Genomic DNA, 17,013 nt, shown 5'->3' with positions numbered 1-17,013 from the left:
TGAGACCCTATGGACTGTAGCCCACCAGGTTTCTCTGTCCCTGGGATTCTCCAGGCAAGAATGCTGGAGTGAGTTGCCATTTCCTTCCCCAGGGGATTTTCCCAACCCAAGAAGAAGCCTGCATTGACAGGTGATTTCTTTACCGCTGAGCCACCAGGGAAGCCCTGTAATGTGTGGACCTGGAATATATCTGTGAAATAGAATTCATGACTGACTGGAATACCATCTTTCTGTAACACAGTAATAGATTAACAAAGGGTTGGTGTTTTGTTTTTGTTTTCCTGTTTTGTTTTAATGGTAACTAAATATTTCAGACCATTATCTTGATCTGATGCCTACCTTCATCCCAGATTTCCATTTTGGTCTGTTGAGCAAATTTAAAACTTTTTCTATCTCAAAAGGTCACTTGAAGTTAACATCCAAGTAACATCAGACAGTGTTTTAAGTGAAGTAATTCTCAAAAGCCTCTTCATGTTTGCAGTCATAAAAGCCAGATTTCATTTAAGGGTCCTGTTGTTCTTTGATATTTTTCCCCCCTTCTCTCTTTCCAGATGATTCCATGGTGGAGGAGGAAAAGTGTGGCACTGAGCTCTGGGGGATGCATGGGAGAAGGAAAAATAGGAAAAGGGCATGACAACAGAGATTTCCATTTAGTCTGCAAATGTTTTTGGTTTTTCTCATCCGAAGTCCAGAGCCAAGAGACTGTGGGATCTTACAGTCTTGTTTGGTATCCAGACTGGCAGGAACAGTGCTGGTGGTAATAGCATAGTACTGTCTGCATTCTTGGAGTGTGGTTGGTTGGCCAGTTTCTACTGAATTCTTTATCTGCTCTGCTTGGCCACCTCAGCGTATACATGTTGCCTATGCATTTTGGCTTGATCTGTGGGTCAACATCTGCCTATGGGTGACATTTAAGAATCTCTGTTAAAAAAAAAAAAAAAAGAATCTCTGTTTAATATCTGAGAAGTAAAGAACATTTTTTAAATAAAAGGTTTTAAACGTACGGAAAAGTACAGTAGCAGAAGACAAGGAACAGCCATGAACTCACCTTTTCCCCGTGTCTTATCTTTACATTTTTCACTATTTGATTCTGTGTCAGTTAATTTTAATATTCGGTTTAGCTCCATTCTTCACGTTTACATTTTGGGCAGTGAAGTCAGTTCCCTCTCAGTACCCATACCCCGCCCAGTGATTTCTGATTAATCCTTGGTGGTGGTTTAGTCACTAAGTCATGTCCGACTCTTGCGATCCCATGGTCTGTAGCCTGCCAGGCTCCTCTGTTCTTGGGATTTTCCAGGCGACAATACTGGAGTGAGTTGCCATTTCCTTCTCCAAAATTAATCCTTACTGGCTACCTTAATCTGTGTGGCAGGTTCAGGATATGTAAATTGCCAGTCACAGTACAGTAGTTTGAAAAGAGTCAAGAGGAAAGCAGATATTCAGGGAACATCTAGGAACTTGCCACAATTTTAGGGCTCTTACCTTTAAAAAAACATCCATTATTGTTGAAGCCTTTCCCTTCTTCCTGAGAATTAACTATATATGAATGTGTTATATTATTCTCATGCATATTATTTTGTCTTTACATTATGTGTTTGTGTCCATGAACAGTGTCTTATTTTAGTATCTTTTAAAACTGTGTATAAGTGGAACATTCTGTGCATATCCTGCAGATTACTTTTTTCCTTCATCCAGCATTATTTACCCGGTTGATATACATAGTTCTACTTGAACTGTGTGTAGCATTGTTATAGGGTTATAGGGTTCATGTATCCACTTTCCTCTTGATGCATTTTTAGATTACCTTTCTTCCCCATTATAAACAATGCTGCAGTGCTTATACATGTTTCTCTCTACACCTGTATAAGGGTTTCCCCTGGGTGTGTACCTAGAAGTGGAATTACGGAGTGATAAAATAGTGCTTTTGTCAACTTTACTAGACATTGTCAGATTGCCCTCCGAAATGACTGTGTCAAATTGCACTTGAAACAGCGTTGTATGGTTAGTGCTTTTTGAGTGTTCATTTAAAAATTCTTCTGTAACCAAGGACTTACAGATACTTTGCCTCATTTTTTTAAAGTTTGAGGTAGGAATTTTACTTTTACATGTGGACGAACATTTATTAAATAGTCCATCCCTTTCATATATTTGTGGTGCCACCTCTGTCATGTACCATTTGCATACTCAAGGGCATCTGATTCTGGACTTTGTTCTGTTTGATTAATCTTTTAATCTGCCTCTGCCCACGATCACACTGACTCCATTTCTGTAGCTTGATTGACATGTAGCAGTCAGAGTTCCATTGCCTTGCTGTTCAAAATTTTTATTGGCCACAAAAAATCAAAATCTTTTGTGGCTTTGCCCTTCAGTTTGATTTTAGGATCTGCTTTTAAAGTTCTTTGAAAAACTATATTGAGGTTTTTCTTAGAACTGTATTAATTATGTAGATTAATACTGAGATAATTTACTTCTCTAATAAATCTTCCATATGTGAGCATGCTATATCTTCATCTTTTAAAAGGTCTTTCTAAGAAATTTTCTTAGAATTCTTAGATGAATTTTGTATGTTTATCTTGAATCCAGCAACCTTGCTAAAAGTTCTCATTAGTTTTAATTGTTTTTATTTATTTTTTTATTTTCTGTCATTTTCTTTGTGGTTGCTCTGTTTTTTTCTTTCTTAATCTTTCTTAAATCTTTCTTAAATCTTTTTAAAAATTCTTAAATCCTTTATTTCTTCTTGTTTTACTGTTCTGAATAGGAATTCCAGTACAATGTTCAGAGGAAAAAGTGATAGAAGGCATTTTTGACCTTTTCTAACTTCATTCAAAGGGAATGCCTCCAACACTTCACCAATAAGCATTTTGTTTACTGTAGATTTAGGGCAGATAACCTTAACAGCTTAACAAAATTCATTCTTTTTTCTAGTTTCCTTCCATTTCTTTGTTTTTGTTTTGAATATCATGAACAGATGCTAGGTTGTATTATTAAGTGTAAAAGGTGAGTCCCTTGCAACCATATAGTTATATTTCCTCCCACCACTATCCTTTGCTCTAATTTTGTCTTATACTTCATCTGTATGTTAATAAATTGTACAATATAAAGTTAGAAATTTTTTTTCATCAACCATCTCTTTTAAGAAATTAAGGGGGAAAATCTAGGCTTTTATATTTACTGATATTTACCATTGCTGATAGTCTTCATTTCTCTTACAGATCTGAGTTTCTGTCTGGTTTCATTTTCCTTCTGCATTTCTCATAGACCTGCATACAGGTCTATGAGAGACGAGCTGTTTTGGCTTTTTCTTATCTGAAAATGTCTTTGTTTCATGTAATGAAAATTCATCCATTTTTTCTCTGTATATGATACTGTCTTTTTTTTTCTTCCTCTGGTTGGTTTAAGATTTTCTCTGAATCTTTAGTTTTCAGCAGTTTTAATATGATGTGCTCTTGTTGTGATTTTCTTTGTATTTTGCTTAGGGTTAAATGAACTCAGATTTACAATTTTCTCTTTTCCACCAGCTGTGGACATTTTCAGTTCTTACTTTTATGTATACTTTTCTGCATATCTTTCTCTGCATAAGTTTCTCAGATGGAAACTTCATGGTAGGGCTTCCCTGGTGGCACAGTGATAAAGAATCCGCCTGCCAGTGCAGGAGATGGAGGTTTGATTCCTGGGTCAGGAAGATCCCCTGGAGAAGTAAATGGCAACCCACTCCAGTATTCTTGCCTGAAAAATCCCATGGACAGAGGAGCCAGGAAGTCTATAGTCCATGAGGTCGCAGAGTCAGATACGGCTTAGCAACTAAACAGCAGCAGCAGCAAACTTCATGGTGGGTGATAGCTCCTGCTGGGTGAGAGTTCTTGCCAGTGTTTGATGTTGTCAGTGTTCTGAGCTCTAGCCATTGTAGTACGTCTATAGAGGTATTTTGTTGTTTGAATTGTATTTTACTGGTATATGGAGCATATCTTTATATGTTTATTTGCCATCTGTATATCTTTGGTAAGGTTGCTTTCACTTTTAACTGCTCTGTAAACTGCTCTGAATCCTTATATAGCTTTTGTTGAAAAAAATCCAGTCTGATAACTTTTAATGAATACAGTTATGCTTTTTATCTTTATTTAAACTACCTATGTATAGGGGTTTATTTCTGCCATTTTGTGCTTTCTATATTTGTGGGTTTTTAAAATCATTTTAAATTTCCTTCTTGTTTTATTCTAAATTGACTGGTCTTATTATTTCTTCTTTTTTTCAGTTTGGTTTTTAATTATCCTCTTTTTACTTAATTAGTTGTTATCTTTTAATTTTAAAAATATTAATCATAAAGGCCTTAAATTAATAAAATATCTCTGCCCTAAACCTAAACACAGCACCCTTAAAATGCTTTCATTTCAGGTACCTTTATTTCTTCTTACATGCTGTTGCTTTCTGGTATTTTTGTTCATTTAACCAAATAATTATTAACTTCTTCTGCCATGTGCCAAGTACTATTCCAGATGCTGTAGTAATGGCATTAAAATAAAGTCTCTGCCCTCGTGAGGCTTATAAGATAATTAATACATATTACATTGTAAATTAGTGTTTGGTGCTAGAATGGAAAGAAAAGCATTAGGACAAAATAAAGAATGACTTAGGAGTGGAGATGTTATTTTGTACATGAGTTTCTGTTGTCCTCAGACATTTCATGAGATTTTTAGAGCTTAAATATGAAAAACTTGATTCCCATGCTGGAGGAACTTGCATTCTACCCAGAAAGTCACAGAAGTTAGAGAGGTGGGAGCCATCAGCATATGGTGGGTAACGCCTTACCTCTGGTGGATTCCCCAGGGACCTGTGTAGTGTCAGCCTGCAGACACATCCAGGGCAGAGGGGGATAAGCCAGAGAAGACCGCAAAGCTTGTTGAGAAAAGTGGGAGAGCAAGGAATGACCCTGGAACCAAGACAAGCAGAAGTTCGGTTCTATTTACAGTTTGTCTGTTCCCCAGATATTAATAATTTAAGAGGCTGAGACATCAGGTAGGATAAATATAAGAAAGCGACTTGTCTTGGTAGTTAGAACATTAGAGTGATTTGATTTAAAAAAAAAAAAGTTTCGTTGAAGTGAAGCCAGACCACATTGGGTTGAGAATTTGAGAAGTTAGACACAGAAAATGAAGACTTCTTGCACAGAAGGTAGTAAAGGGAACTATAAATATATAATACAGTGAGAGAGAGATAATTTGAAGGGAAGAGGGCAGCATTGTGGAACTCACGGCTTAGATGGATGTTCTGGCAAAAATGTGAAACAAAACTCCTCTTGGAGACTTTGGGGGCTCTATGGCCAGGAGATAAAGTGGGCCTCTGGGCTGGAGGAGGTTTCCTCCTGGATCTGTTACTTGCCAGAAACTCCTCCCCAGAATCTCTAGTTTTTCCATTGCTGATGGTGGCAGTGTATTTCCTTGTATCTGAGTTCGTGGTTAGGAGGAAAGATGTAAATTTTCGGAAACCACGGTGGTCTGTTGTAATGAGTTGACATTTGAATTCAAGAGATAAAATTAAAATCACGGGGCAACATTCCCTGACCGTTGCTCTTCAAACACCTTACCGTGAGAAGACATTATCGTAATGTGCTAACAAGACCCTTTCTTATATTCATTCTACTTGATATCTCAAGTAGAATGGGATTTCCCTTTTCTGAATACACAACCGCATCTCCCCATTTTTCTGTTCATTGTCCCCAGAAGTCCCTTGATTTTTCTGCCTCCCTATTTTAACTCATATTGTTTTGTCCACCTGAAATATCCTTTTGCCTTTTCCTAGCTCAGACCAGTTCCCCAGTCGTTCTTCACCATTTTCTCTGCTTGGTGCGCAGTAGCTCCTTGTAACTTGGCACCTGTTGCAGACATAGAAAAGCATGTTGTAAATTCTAAAGTGTCATACAGACTTACTAATAGTATCTGTCTGTCTGGACTGCAAGCTCTTGGAAGGCAGAAGCTGAGCCCTTTTCATGTTTATGTACATCAGACTATTCCATGTTGTGTCTTGTGCATCCTTGTTGTTTATTAAAGTCTGAATGAATTAGGAATATGTGATTCTCTGATAGGCTTAAGGGTTGTTAAGAATGGGCATGTAACACACCAGGTTCTATCTTGCAGGTATATTTATATTGCAATTCTCCTTCTATGGAATCTCCTTTAAAAGTAGATTCCCTAATTTGGATGCTCCACTGGTTTACATTTCTCTTTTCTCTTGACAGGCTACATACCTATCTCAGTCAATAATTATAGGTTGCATAGTGATGTATTGACATACTTTTGACTGTAGTATTGCAGAATATCCAGTTAAACAGTCAAAGCTTTATCCCTTTGGTAACAAGAAGTCCAGCCCTATGCAGTTTCAGGATTAGTCTGTTAGTGGCCCCGGGAGACAGTCAGGGTCCCTTTTGCTTTCTGTGTTCTCACCTTGTCATCCTTAGCATGTTGATGTTGACCCCCCTCATGCCCCCAGGATGGCTCCAGCACTTCTCGGCATGTTCTGCACACAGTGTCCAAAGGCAGAATAGTGTCTCCTCCTGCTTCTCCGTGAGGGAGCGTAACTTTTCCTGAATGTGTCCCAACAGATTTCCCCCCAGATCCTGCTGGTCGAGATGTGGTTATTTACACTGGCAACAGGAGTGGAACAGTCACAGTTGGCTGGGACCAGTCAAGAATAGGCAATCTAGCAGAGAATGATCACTTGAATTCAGTTAGAGGTCTAATGCAATGAAAAACATGGAGTGGGGGTGGGATATGGAACAGTTTCTGCCACAGGTACTATCTGTGAGTCCTTGGCCTTCCCACTGGGGAAGTTAATATCCTTGTAGATTTCCAAGAAGAGGAAAGATACTTTTTACAATATTTCCACTGAGCTTGGTGTTGGATCTCAGAAATACTGTATTCATTGACTCACTTATTCACATAGTAAACATTAACTGAACACACATTTTGTGCTAGGTGTTGTGCTCAGCATGGGGGAAGTAGCTGAGTAAGACCTGGTCCTCATCCTCAGGTGGTGGCTGGCACTTAGTTCAATGGAATAGGGTGGCTGAAGTAAAGTGGGGAGGATAGAGTTATTCTGTAATAAACTGATTTTAGGAAATTTATTTTTCAGCAGGAGATGTGGGACATGTGGATTTGGGATGTGAATTCATTTGAAAAGCCACTTTGGGGTAAGTTGATCGCTGGGCATAAATGACTTCAGGGTTGGACTTCTCTTTACATTGGGATTTGCTCTTAACAGTGACACAGGTTCATATTTACCCTGACTGGACTTGATGCCTCATATACATGCCAGAAAGTGAGTGACTTGTACTAAAATCCTAGCATAGTAATTTGAGAAATATAACCATCAAGCATAACCACCTGTGGTACTAATTAATTAGCACATTCACTTCTCATTCATGAAAGCAATGTGAAGACTAAATGAAGATCAGGTTTAGAAATAGAAAGATAACTTATTATATAGGGTTTAACCTGCTTGTGTTCAACCAGTAATCCTGACATGTGGACTGGAAGGCACTCATGGCGCCAGTGTTAGGAAGATGGAGGTTTCAAGTTTGTCTCTGAGCTTCTCTTTGCAGGACTCCAGTTGCATCAGTACAGATATAAAATATTCCTAATTTTTTTGTTTCATCTACAAAAGAGCCTTTAGAATTACTATTTAATATTTACTAAGTGTTTACTGTGAGTGTGTTGTGCATTACTGCATTTAATTCAGGGACTGTGACGTGGGTATGTTTTTCTCATTCAAGGAATAAGGAGGCCCAAGTTTATGCAAATAAAGTACAATTGCTAGGAGCACATTACTGATATTAATATGTTCTGGAATTGAAATGTGAATTTCAGCATTTGGCCTAATACACCATCGCTTCTGTTTTAAAATGCTGATTGTGTTGGCTTTTCCCAAGACCATCCCCAGGTTTAGTGATTGCCTAGGAGAATTCATAGCATTCAGCATATGATCTCTGAATGATAACTAAGATTTATTAACAGCAAAAAGATACAAAGCAGTGTTAGCAAAGGGAAGAAGTGAAATCTGGAGGGAAGCAGTTACTGTCTTCCTAGAGTCCGCTCCCTGTGGAATAAGCTTAATTCATCCAGGTAAGCTTAATTCCTTCAGCAGTGAATTTTGACAACACGTGTGAAGAGTTGTCAACCAGGAAAACTCATTAGACTCAGTGCCAGTGTTTTTATCAGACCTGGTAATGGAGGCACCTTCTGCCTAGCATGTACCAGAATTTCAGGCTCCCAGAAGGAAAAGAGATGTTTTGCATAAATCCTATTGTTGTACAGGCAGTTTTAGTACCGTGAGGCCTGCTTATCATTTAAAGTAAGATTTATATCAGCATAGGAAACTGTCTATCACTCAAGTTCCCAAACACTAGCCAAGGGCTAACATTACCAACCAGACCTTTCTAAAGACAGTAATTTCAGGCCTATGTCTTAGCTTTTATGCTGTACGCTGATTTATTCATTCAGGGATATCGTCCTTATGATTATGCAGCTTCTGAAAAGGAATGCGAGAAGTAGGTGTTATGGTGTTGGTTTTGGGGGCCCTGTGACTGCCGGTTAGTTTGATTTGCTGGAAAGACTGCCACAACTCAACATAGTGTTGTACTCACAGCTGCATTTTTATTACAGCCAAAGATACAGTGCAAGAACAGCAGAAAAAAAAGATAAACAGGTGAATGTTGGAGAGATCAGGGGTGGACTTCTGAGTCTTCCCTCTGTAAGGATCACAGGAACACAAGTTCCCCTCCAGCTGTGAATGATAGAGACATGTACAAGACGTCTCTGGTCAGGGAAGCACATGAGTGTTATAGCCTACAGTTCCTGTTGGTAGCCAACTGGTCACGTAGGCGTATTCCTGCGATGTGGCCAGCTTTGGCAACTGAGACTTGGGCCCAGACCAGATACCAGGTGCACGTCATAAATCTTGATGATTTCTTTAAACAATGCTGACAGCCTGGTACATCCTGACTCACCACCTCTAATATCCTTAACAAATAACCGTGAACATTCCAGGAGTTTCGTTCTCAGCATTTGGTCAGGGGTCATTGCCATGGCCCTAGGCATCCCCCTGGGCTTAGCACGGACAGGGTAGAACACACCTGCTGTGTTAACTCTTTCCTCACAGACTTCCACATGAAATAATGTTACGTTTGCTGAATGCAAAATTTAATGTTGGTATATTCTGTAGAATATGATACTCCACACTTGAAAAAAAATAAATGATAGTAGAAATAGTTGGCAAATTTCACTTACCTAAAGGGAAGCTTCTAGATTCTTTTCTTTTAGGGATTTGTATATAATGGTGACTTTTGGATTTCTCATTTTGTCCACAAACCCTGGTGGCTTAGACAGTAAAGAATCTGCCTGCAATGCAGGAGACCTAGGTTTGAACCCTGGGTTAGGAACATCCCCTAGAGAAGGAAATGGCAACTCACTCTAGTATTCTTGCCTGGAGAATTCCATGGACTGAGGAGCCTGGTGGACTACAGGCCATGGGGTTGCAAAGAGTCAGACACGACTGAGTGACTAACACTTTCACTTTTCATTTGTACTATATACAGGTATATGTTATGTTAAAATATCACAAAATTAACAAAATTAATTTTATTAAATTAATTAAAATATTACAAAATTACACATTGACCTTCTCTCTAAGAAAGTCAGCATCATGAGAGGCTTTTAAACACAGTGGGGTTTCTTTTCTTTTTGGGGGGGGGGGGGTGGATTTCTTTTTTTTACTCAGTTTGCAGCTTAACAGAAATAGTTTTGCAGAAAGAAAATAACTCATAGCTTAAAAGTTTCCTGGTTCCAGGATTTAAAGCCAGTCTTCACTAGTTTATCTATTGCTGTTTGAAAACTGCTTTGTGTTGTGCAAAGAAGGAAGACAAAGTAGTTGGGGAAGATTCCATGCTTGAATCTGAGAAGTTCTGAGTTAACAGCTTCCCTCAATGCAGGACTTCATAGAACCTTTGGTGCAGTAATATACAGAATGAATCTCTCAGAGCAAATTGAGGAAGTAGCATTTCCCTAACTTATTTGATCATGGAATTTCTTTAGTGAGAACTCTGAGGTATGAGTCCTACAAATGGTGTTCTTCAGAACAAAATAGCAGGACGTCGGGAAGCCCTTAAAGGATTTTAGCTAAAGGAGAGAGAGAAACAAAACATCTGTAGAAAAAATTTAAAGAAAACCTTGTTGCAGCAAAGTTTAGTATCTTACACTGTCTGATAAAACCTGTTTAGAAACTTCCCTATCTGCATGTCTTTTTCCTGCCAGGTTTCCTGAGCTGGTGTTTCTCTTTTGTAATGTGAATGGCATGTCTCTTGCCCTGGTATTTAATAGTGTGATAACAGTTTCCATGGTGTGGATCGTTGCCTTCATGCTCCTAGCATCTACAGTGTCTGACCCGGTATCAAGAACACAGTTGGCCAAGACTCAGTAAATATCCAGGCAGCATGAAATGATTGGGACTCTAAAATACTTCTTTTTTGTTTTTTTTTTTTAAAGGAATAACAATGTAGTAGAGATACTATACATTTATTTTAATAATGTCATTTTGAAGAACATTTTTAGAACTTTTCTTTTGACTTCTTGAATTTAATTCCACTTCTCATCACCAACTTTTTTTATGACTTCTGTGAATTTTTAATTGGTTTATTTTCTCAGAACAGTAAAAGTGTTCCGCCATAGACATATAAGCATTTTTAACTACTGGATTTCTTTTGCAGTAGATGGAATGTCATTTTAAGTAATTAAATGGTCAGCATAGCTAAGGAAGGCCAGTGGGTCAGAAGTAGCCAAGGCACTCCTCAACTAGTAAAAGGTGAGAATATTTGCTTTACTGGGTACCAAGAATTGTTGTAAAGCTATAGTTACGATGCTGTGTGGTGTAGGAATAAGCAGACCAGTGGAACAGAATGTAGAACCTCAGAAACATGACTTATGACAAAGTTGACATTGCACACTTTTAGGGCAAGATTAAACTTTCCATAAACAGTACGGAGACAATTGGTTATCCATATGGAAGAAAATACTATTGAATCAGTACTTACACTGGAAAGGTAAAACTTTAAAACTTGTAGACATTAAAATATTTTTAATGATCTCTAGGTAGAGAAAAACTTCTTAAGACATAGAAAATATGAACTGCAAAAGACACCTCTTATTAAGAAGATAAGCTATAAACTGGGAAAAGATACTTGTAGTACATGTAACCGACATGGATTAGAATCCAGACTGTATAAAGATCTTTACAAACTAATAGGAAAAAAGCAAAACAGCTTCACCCAATAGAATAAACTTCAGTGGGTACATTAGGAAGAGGAAATAGAAATGTCAGAGATGGTGGGGAAACTCAAATTAAATTACACACTTACCAGATTGTCAAAAAATTAAATAGTTTGACATCAGTAAGTGTTGCCAAGGACATAACACATCCAGAGCTCTCATTTTGCTTTAGAAATCTGGGAAAGTAAGTTTGCCATATGTTGTCATATTGAAAATATGTGTAGTCTTATGAGCTAATATCCCTAGGTATGTACTCTAGATCAGTGTTGTGACAACTCATGAATTAAGAGAGATTTTTAACATCTTTAATTGGTTAAGAAATAATTTCATAATTTATAATTTAAAAATTACATGAGATTCAAATTTAATGTCCATAAATAAGCTTCATTTTATTGGAATACTGTCACATTTACTTGGTTACATATCACGGCTGCTTTTGTGGTACAACCCCAGATTCAGGTGGTTGCCACAGAGATCTTATGTCCCGCAAAGCCTAAAATGTTTACTGTCTGTCCGTTTACAGAAGTTTGCTGACCCCTGGCACATGTGTACCAGGAAACATGCTTAAGCCTAGAAATAACCCCATGCCTATTAAGCATGAAAGGGATAAACTATGATCAGCCCCCTAGTGTATGATTACATTACTATAAGCCAGTTGAATATTACACAGTGGTGAAAAGGAAGTGACTACAACTACATGCAGCATGAATGGGCTTGAGGAATGTAGTGTTAGAAGAAAAGCAAGCCTCAGATTTTTCCATTTATAAGCAATTCAGTGTCCTTTCAAGTAGCATAGTGTGCCTCATAATGTATAATTGTTCTGACTAGTAGAGAGGAACTTCAGAAGTGGACCAGAGCCTGTTTGACTTTAGGTTTCCTCTGTCTCTGCTCCGCTCCCCCCACTTCCACATCCCAGGTGTATGTCAGGAACTCCGTTCAAACTCTCATAAGCGGAAAAGGGGATTATTAGTAGGATTCCTGAGTGGTCACGAAAGCCAAAGAAGAGACAGGGACTCAGTCACTACGGAACCCTCCTCCTCTCATCCTGCATGCCTCTGTTTGGCTGCAGGTCGGCTTTCTCTCCATGATGGGCAGTGTAGCTGACTGTAGCACTAGGTTAGCACCGGCTTCCAGCTCTGTGAGTCGGGAGGTGAAGGGCTGAGGGCTTGTGGTTGGCCTGGCAGGTCATTCGGCTGTCCTGTGCCCATGGGACTAGGTCTGTTACCAGAAGTCCTTGGGGTAGGGTGGGCAGAGCAAGAGTCAGAATCATGAGCCAGGAAGCCACCTCAGCCTGTGTCTATTTTCTGCCTCTTCTTTAAAGAGTCTTTAAAGTCTTCTTTTAAGACTTCCCTGATGGCTCAGATGGTAAAGTGCCTGCCTACAATGCGGGAGACCGGGTTCAATCCCTGGGTCGGGAAGATCTCCTGGAGAAGGAAATGGCACCCCACTCCAGTATTCTTGCCTGGAAAATCCCATGGACAGAGGAGCCTGGTGGGCTACAGTCCCTGGGGTTGCAAAGAGTCTGACACGACTGAGCAACTTCACCTTCACCTTCAACGTGTAAAACAGTATGTGGCATTCTGACACAGCTTTGTGGATATCAGGCCTTTTTTGAAGTGATCATTAAGGCATTTGTTGTCTAAGATAGTATACTTGGTGGTTGTGGTGGAAAGAGAGGTTAGAATGTCTATTGAGCGTATTAGTTTAATTTAAAAAAAATTTCAGCAGCATTACCACAGAGATCTCTCATGCTACCCCTTTATGGTCTTGAACATTTCAGTCTTTTCCTCCTGTAGGGACATTTAAGACATTAAAATATTTGAGTCAAAATAGATGTTACACTTGCTTCAAAACATGATATACCTGGACTTCCCTGGTGGCGTAGTGGATAAGAATCTGCCTGTCAGTGCAGGGAACACAGGGTTGATCCCTGGTCCAGGAAGATCCCACAAGCCTTGGAGCAGCTCAGCCCGTGCACTGCAACTAGTGAGCCCACGCCCCTCAGCAAGAAAGATCCCTGCAGGGAGAAGCCCGGGCGCCGCAGAGTAGCCCCCGCTCACCCTAGCTGGAGAAAGCCTGCAAAAAGCGATGAAGGCCTAGCGCAGGCAAAAATAAAAATAAATAAATAGTATGAAAAAATTTATTTGGTTCTGTAAAACTATAACCATGTACCCAGAACTCATTCCAAAAGTTCTGAGACTATGTAGGTATAATACGATTACTTAAAAAAGACATGACATGCCGCTGATTTATTCTGAATGACTGGGAGGGTACTTAACCCTTTGGTAATAGTGTTTAAGGTACTTAAAGAAATATACAACAGTTATCCTCCTAAAATTTAAATTGTTTCTTTGAAGGGGCCTCACCTCTTCTATATTTACCTGTTTTAAGGTTATTGAGGTTCAATTTATTATATACAGTAAAATTCACCCTTTTAAGTGTAGTCGTACCCGTTTGGACAAATGGACACAGTTGTATGACCACCACCACAAGCTGGGAGTAGAGCGTTTCCCATTATCACAAGTTTCTTCACTGTCTTTTGAGGGTAGTCCCCTACTCTTCCAAGCCCCTGGCAACAGCCGATCTGATTTCTGTCTCATAAATGGCATCATATGGTATACAAAATGCAGCCTTTTGTTACTGACCACTTTGACTTAGCATAAGGGTTATGAGATTCATCAGTGCTGTTGCGTGTACATCGAGAGTTCTTTTTGATTGCTGGACTTCTGGGTTGAAGTCTTCACTGTTTAGAGTACCACAATTTGTTTATCCATTCACCAGGTGGTGGACGTGTGGATTGTTTCCAGATTTTGATGGTTATGATTAAGTTGATAGAAAGGTTATGTACAAGTCTTTGTGTGGACGTATATTATCCCTTCTCTTAAGTAAGATTCTTATGGGAGAAAAACGCTTGTTTTCTGGGGAGACTGTACCATTTTGCATTCCACTGGCAGTGTGTTAGTGGTCCAGTTACAGCAGTTCTTGCGAGCATTTGGTAGTTTTCTTTTTTCCTTTAGCTGTTTATATTGGTGCATAGTGGTGTTTCATTGTGTTTTTAATTTGCAGTTCCCTAAGTAGGTGGCATTAGCGGTAAAGAATCCATCTGCCAGTGCAGGAGACACAGGAGACATGGGTTTGATCCTTGGTTCAGGAAGATCTCCTGGAGAAGGAAATGGTAACCCGCTCCAGTATTTTTGCCTGGAGAATGCCATGGACAGAGGAGCCTGGTAGGCCACAGTCCCTGGATTGCAGAGTCAGATCTGACTGAGTGCACACACACAATAGCTAACAATGTTGAAAATCTTTTCTTGTACTCATTTATCACCTGAATTGCTGTTCCAGTGAAGTGACAGTTCAAACCTTTCGCCCATTGTTTTGGATTAGGGTTTTAAAACTGTATTTGGAGAGTTTTTTATGTGGTCTGGGTACAAGTAATTTATCAGATGAATCATTTGTAAATATTTTCTCCCCATATGTGACTTGTTTTTTATTTAACTGTCTTTTGAAGAGCAGATTTTATTAAGTCCAACTTCCAGTCTTTTTTTTTTTTTTTTAATGATTTGTGCATTTTATTGTTAGTATCTGAGGAATCTCTGGCCGGTTTCAGTTTTGCCTCTTTTTTATTCTCCTTTCTCCCTGCACCTCCTGCTTTCTCTGTACCACTCTCCTACCAAATACACACACACCCACTGTGTTTCATCTTCAATTTTAGAATCTAATTGTGCTGCCTTGGAAAAATTAAACAGGGATGGGTACAGAGTTATAAAGACTTACATTTAAGTGTTCTGGGCTGTAAGCTTTGAAAGAAATAACAATCAGCAGGCTTTAGAGAACACAGAGCCACATTTGCGTCCTGGATATCGCACCAGCAGTTAGACTGCTTGCTTTGCCAGTGACCAAGAGAGATAGCCTTGCACGTGAAGTGGCTTGAGATACATGGTTTATCGGTTTCTCTGGAGAGATCTGTTGTTCCTTGACACTGTGCATTGTAATCCTTTTGGCCTTGCCCTCACCCCAGTCACTAGAGTTAGTAGTGGTTGCTCACCACGTGTGAGGGACTTGAGGCAAGAATCCAACAGGGCACCCCTGTTCTCAGGGTGCAAGTGGGGAATTTTGGTTTGATGGAAGGAGACCGATAGACAAGAAATCATAGTCCCCAGAGAGGTGAGCAGAAATCATACTTCACAGTTACAAGTGTCAGTTAGTATTTTGGGGGTGCTTTTCAGGTTGCTGGCTAGCCCCTTCGTGAGGTAGGAAAGAACTGTTATCTTTTTCATAGATAAACCCTCTGGCCTGCCCCGGGTTCATGCTGCATAAAGTGCCCTTGTAAGAAGTTCCTGGGCCCCCCTGGTAGCATCCCAGCCCTTCAGAGCATCTGCGCATTGGCTTTCAGTGGGGAGCACCTGTGCCGGGTGTTTCCTCCATCCACCCAAGTGCAGCTGGTTCTTCCGTCTCCCGGGCAGCACTGACACGTGCCTTTGAGCCTTGGTGCCCACGGTTCCATGCGATGACTCCTCATCTGAGGTCCCTGGGACTGCTCCAGTGTGTCCCCAGACGAGTGCCAGCGTGCCAGGAGTGTTTCCAGTCTAGCCATCCCAGATTTGGTGACCATTTCTCCAGTCATTTTCTCAAGATGTTGTAATAGATTGGGGTGGGGGTGGGGCACATAGAAACAAAACTTCGGGGAAGTCTATGCAGTTAATGTCAGAGCCAAGTCCAGGCCTCAGATCTCTCGATGCCCTTTTCTTCTGTGCTTTGCATGAGTTTGTTTCTGAATAGCTGGTGACTAGCATTTTAGAATGGGATTCAGTGGGACAGAGGGATAAGAATCACTCCAGTTAAACTGCTGTAGTACAGCTACCAGGAGCGCTCATATAAATTCTTGGACCATGGGAACTCAATGGGAGTGTTTGAAATGGACTGGGAATTACTGATTTCTTAAACCCCTGTAGCAGTTAATGGCTTAGCTTTTACTTCAGCGTTTAATATAGCAGTTGAATAGAAAGCAGTTAAGCCCCACGTGTTTAATGGATATGAGATAGTGGCTCACTGTTTTAATTTGTATTTTCCTAATTGTAGTGAATCAAGCCCATTTTCACTTGTTTATTGGCTCTTCCGGTTTCCTTTCTGCAAAGTGCTTGTTTGTGTCATTTACCCATTTTTCTATTTTATTGTGTATATTGATTTGTAGGAGTTCTTTGCATGTTTTTGATACTATCAATTTTTATATATTTTGCAAGTATTTTTTGAAGTCTGATTTAAAACTTATTCTTCATAGTAAAATTTCATATGGATATTAAGTTAATCTTTCGATTGTGCTTTAGGTTCTGAATTTTTTAGTTAATCTTTTTTCTTTTTCTGTCTGTAGGTTATGAAAGTGATTTCTGATGAAACTGGATTGGAATAATTTTCATGATCTTTGTATATTTATATATATATATTTTAAAATTTTGCATTTGACTTAAAGTGCCATGAGAAAATTTGCATACTGCAAGGTGGTCCTAGCCACCTCCTTGATTTGGGTACTCTTGGATATGTTCCTGCTGCTTTACTTCAGTGAATGCAACAAATGTGATGAAAAAAAAGAGAGAGGACTTCCTGCTGGGGATGGTGAGTGACATTTTATAATAATGGGCCTGTTTTGATACATATGTTACTTGTTTGTAGTATCTAATTTGGGAACTATAGAGTTTTAACATTT

The 17,013-nt window shown here is 39.4% G+C and overlaps 1 protein-coding gene across 5 annotated transcripts in view; it reads left to right on the top strand.

The window, feature by feature from the left end:
• The window catches only part of GALNT1 (polypeptide N-acetylgalactosaminyltransferase 1), a 115,897-nt gene that overhangs the window by 34,441 nt on the left and 64,443 nt on the right, over nt 1-17,013 (top strand). For 2 of the 5 annotated variants that reach the window (XM_065932359.1, XM_065932360.1), the window contains 2 exons: nt 7,126-7,183; nt 16,681-16,922. In XM_065932359.1, the coding sequence (XP_065788431.1) occupies nt 16,784-16,922 (139 nt within the window). In that variant the 5' untranslated portion in view covers nt 7,126-7,183; nt 16,681-16,783. Of the gene's footprint in view, nt 1-7,125; nt 7,184-10,753; nt 10,849-16,680; nt 16,923-17,013 lie in introns of all 5 variants that reach the window. The other 3 variants (XM_065932362.1, XM_065932361.1, XM_065932363.1) reach the window with 3 other exon arrangements.

Source organism: Muntiacus reevesi, chromosome 4, assembly GCF_963930625.1.
Source record: "Muntiacus reevesi chromosome 4, mMunRee1.1, whole genome shotgun sequence".
Taxonomy (NCBI): Eukaryota; Metazoa; Chordata; class Mammalia; order Artiodactyla; family Cervidae; genus Muntiacus; species Muntiacus reevesi.
The sequence above is the reverse complement of the archived record's forward strand: the minus strand, read 5'-3'. Positions and strand labels throughout refer to the sequence as shown.